The sequence below is a fragment of the Poecilia latipinna genome, unplaced genomic scaffold (genome assembly GCF_001443285.1).
Source record: "Poecilia latipinna isolate Pla-1442-1.1 unplaced genomic scaffold, P_latipinna-1.0 Scaffold3292, whole genome shotgun sequence".
NCBI lineage: Eukaryota > Metazoa > Chordata > Actinopteri > Cyprinodontiformes > Poeciliidae > Poecilia > Poecilia latipinna.
The window spans coordinates 35681-39468 of NW_015115908.1; the positions used below are offsets into that span (position 1 = coordinate 35681).

The 3788-nt window shown below is 36.9% G+C and overlaps 1 protein-coding gene across 1 annotated transcript in view; it reads right to left on the reverse strand.

Moving 5' to 3' along the window:
* Window positions 1–3110: 3110 nt before the first annotated feature.
* The window catches only part of LOC106940600 (multivesicular body subunit 12B), a 17281-nt gene continuing 16603 nt past the window's right edge, over window positions 3111–3788 (reverse strand). The window contains exon 7 of the mRNA XM_015023380.1: window positions 3111–3272. Coding sequence (XP_014878866.1) covers window positions 3186–3272 — 87 coding nt within the window. The 3' untranslated portion in view covers window positions 3111–3185. The remainder of the gene's footprint in view (window positions 3273–3788) is intronic.

Consider the following 3788-nt stretch of genomic DNA (forward strand, 5'->3'; position numbering starts at 1 on the left):
AACTGTTTATATATAGTTGTACTGAATGATTATGATGTAAGCTTCATCTTTCTTCTTTTCCATTAATGTTATGGAAAACACTCTATTGCCAAAGGTATTTGCTCACTTTGGCAAAATATACATATTTGCTCACATATTGCAAGTATGTGAGCATACTTGCAAGATGGTGTTCCAATCAAAATTGGAACACCTTATTTTGATTTCCAAATTATCAAAATCAGGTATTCCAATCACTTCCATGGTCACAGGTGAATAGAATTAAGCACCTAGACATGCAGACTGATTTTACAAACATTTGTGAAAAACTGGGTCGCTCTCAGTCTGAGTTCTACACTGGAGCTCAGTGAATTCCAGTGTGGAACTGATAGGATGCCACCTGTGCAGCAAATCCTACAGCGAAATTTCCTTGCTCCTAAATATTTCACAGTCAGCTGTGTTATAAGAAAATGGAAGTGTTTGGGAGTAACTGAAACTCAGCCACTAATTGGTAAGGCCACATAAATTGATTGAGCGTGGTCAGCGGATGCTGAAGCGCATAGTATGAAGAGGTCACCAACTTTCTGCAAAGTCAATCACTACAGATCTCCAAACTTCAGGTGGCCTTCAGATTAGCTCAAGAACAGTGCGCAGAGTTTCATGTAATGAGTTTCCATGGTAAAAAGCTGCATCCAAGTCATACATCACCAGTACAAGTGCAATGCAAAGCATCAGATGCAGTGGTGTAAAGCCGCTGGACTCTGTTCCAGAGAACAGAGGTGTGTTTTCTGGAGTGACGAATCGTGGTTCTCCATATTGCAATCTGATGGACAAGTCTGGGTTTGGAGGTTGCCATGATAACTTTATACTTAGCACTGCATTATGCTAAGTATAAAGTTTGGTGGAGGGGGATTATAGTATGGGGTTGCTTTTCAGGAGATGGGATTTACTACTTAGTTCTAGTGAAAGGAACTCCGAGTGCTTCAGCATACCAAGACATTTTGGACAATTCCATGGTCCCAACTTTGTGGGAAAAGTTTGCAGCTGGCCCCTTCCTCTTCCAACATGACTGTGCACTAGTGCACAAAGCAAAGTCCTTAAAGATATGGATGGCTGGTGTGGATGAACTTGACAGGCCTGCACAGAGTCCAGACTTCAACCCGACAGAGCACCTTTGGGATGAATTATAGCGGAGCCTGAGAGCCAGGCCTTCTTGCCCAACATCAGTATGTGACCTCACAAATGCGCTCCTGGAGGAATGGTCAAAAATCCTTATAGTTGAAGCCTTTCTAGCTGCAAAGGGAGGAACAACATGAAATTGAACCCTATGGATTAGGAAAGGGATGTTACTTAAGCTCATATGTGAGTCAAGGCAGGTGAGCAAATAATTTTGGCAATATAGTTATGTGGAATACACCAAAACTTATGAAAAGGTCTGGTTGCTTGGGTGTGTATGAAAAATATTAACTGAAATATATATAAATGAAGGGCTCAAGTTTACCAGATCTTTATGTGTTCTTTTGTGAGAAGAAAAAAAACCCTTTGATATGTTTATCAAAGTTTAATAGACCATCCTTATAACCCAATTTTCACTAAAGTTGATTTGTTTATACATAAAGAATAACATCTGTTTGAGAAACAAAATCTTATTTTATTACCCTAAAACATGTTCTAAATCTTCTGATGCTTCATTGTGTCACCATGCAAGCAGACTAACAAACACTTTGAAAACAGAGTAAGTGAGCTGTTAACCGTTTAGCCAGTCTTTGAAGTGAACACTAAATCTAAAAAATAATACATAGCTTAACTGAGAGCAAGCACAGACTTTTTTTTTTCCTACTAACAATTTCAACAGAACAAAGGGCTTTTTTCTAGGTTTTGTTTTCTCTAATGAACAGAAGTGAGCCCAACAGAAAACATGGTCACAATAAACTAATAAATTATACACACAATAGAAAAATTAGTTATTCTGTGCTAGTGACTTGATAAAACTGCAAATACCAAACATTTAACACTTAAGTATTGGAGTGAGTTAAGTAATAGAAAATTGTCAGATTATTACCAATACACTTGGAGTTGAAATACATTAAAACACAGTGAATACAGTGCTCATATTCACAAACTAACTCAGTGTGGCTGTGAGCTCCTAAAAGTTTGAGCATAAAAATCAAAAGTTTTAAACAACTGAAAAAAGGTATAAAATGTCTCCATCAGCAGCAGACTGTAGCATTAAATAACAAAAAAATCTGTCAGTGAATGAATCTACTCATTCTACTCCTTTAAATGCTGTTAGTAATCATTACAAGGAAGTAGTGACTGAAAACTCCTTTGGCCTCTTGCCATTGTTACAAATACCTATAATAATATGAGATATGATCCATATATAAATATTACAGAATATCGTAAGAAATTTGGGGATTATAAACAAACATAAGCTTATTAAAAACACATATAGTCTTTTTAACTGTTTAGAGACATACTAAAATACATCACAGGGTGGTTGAAGTCAACTCAGAAAATTATTTAACCAGTAAAACAAAAATGCTATTTGTTCCCCTACAGAATGAAGAAAAAAGGTATAATGAAGGCAATATATTTACTCTGATGTAAATACATAAATGTGTACAGTCAGCCACATTTAGTATTCAGCCAATTTAGCTGAGACTTTGTAATGGTTTTGGTAACTAAGCAGTGGAAGCCATGATAGGAGTTAGCAAACTGTAACAGTGGCTCACAAGATGTTGGCTCATGTAAAAAATATCGAAAGTGGTTACAGGATATCTCAGGCAAAAATGAAGCACACTAAAAGTCCCGAACACAAAGTGCACTTACAGTCAAACCAGTATACAACAGTAACAAGAAGAGGACAATGCATTTTCCCATACAGACCAGAAAAACTTGAACTTCCCTTTTGATGCGTTGATTCAGAACACAGCAGCAGGTACTTTAGAAGTTGGCACATCTGCTTTTAGAGAGTAATTAAAGCTCAACAGACATTCTCCATCACAGTCTGGGACCCTTTCACAATGTTTATAAAACATCCTTTCTTTTAGATGTAATGTGTATGACTGAGATTCTTTTCATTCAGCACCATGCTTGGCTCCAGCTTCATCTTAGAGAGGTTGGTGGTTCACTTTTTGGTGTGGGCAGGTATTCAGTAGCTGTGTCTCTCTTGTTGAGATTTATTGCCTAGGGAGTTGCTAAGGACATCAGGCTTCAGAGCTCAAGGAGGTTCGTGTTGGACTGGGAGGGAGGCGAGCCGCTGCACTGTGCTCAGTGCGGAAGCTGTAATCATACTAAAAGATAAAAATAGCAAAATAAATAAATAAATAAATATGCAAATTTTTCACCTCCAAAAAATGTGTCGGTATTGGTCAACAACACATCAATTAGACAATTATATTTGGTAAATAAATTTTGGTTTAGTTTTGTTGAGTGTTAGTACTACCAAAGTGGCATCTTGTGGACGTAATGTGTAACTACAAGGAAGATTTATTAATCCTCATTTACTTCTAGACACAGCAGGCGTGATTAAGCAAAAACAGAGATTACACCATTTGATAGCTGATATTCAATATACTTCAAAAATAACTTCAAATAAACATGTCTGTTGATATGTCCTTAGAGTTGCAAATATCTATATTTCTGCTGTCATGTATATACAGCACCTTGCAAAAGTATTCGGCCCCCTTGAACTTTTCAATCTTTTGCCGCTTTTCAGGCTTCAAACATAAAGATCTAACATTTTTATTATTTTGTGAAGAATAAACAACAAATGGGACACAATCGTGAGGTGGAACGAAATTTATTGG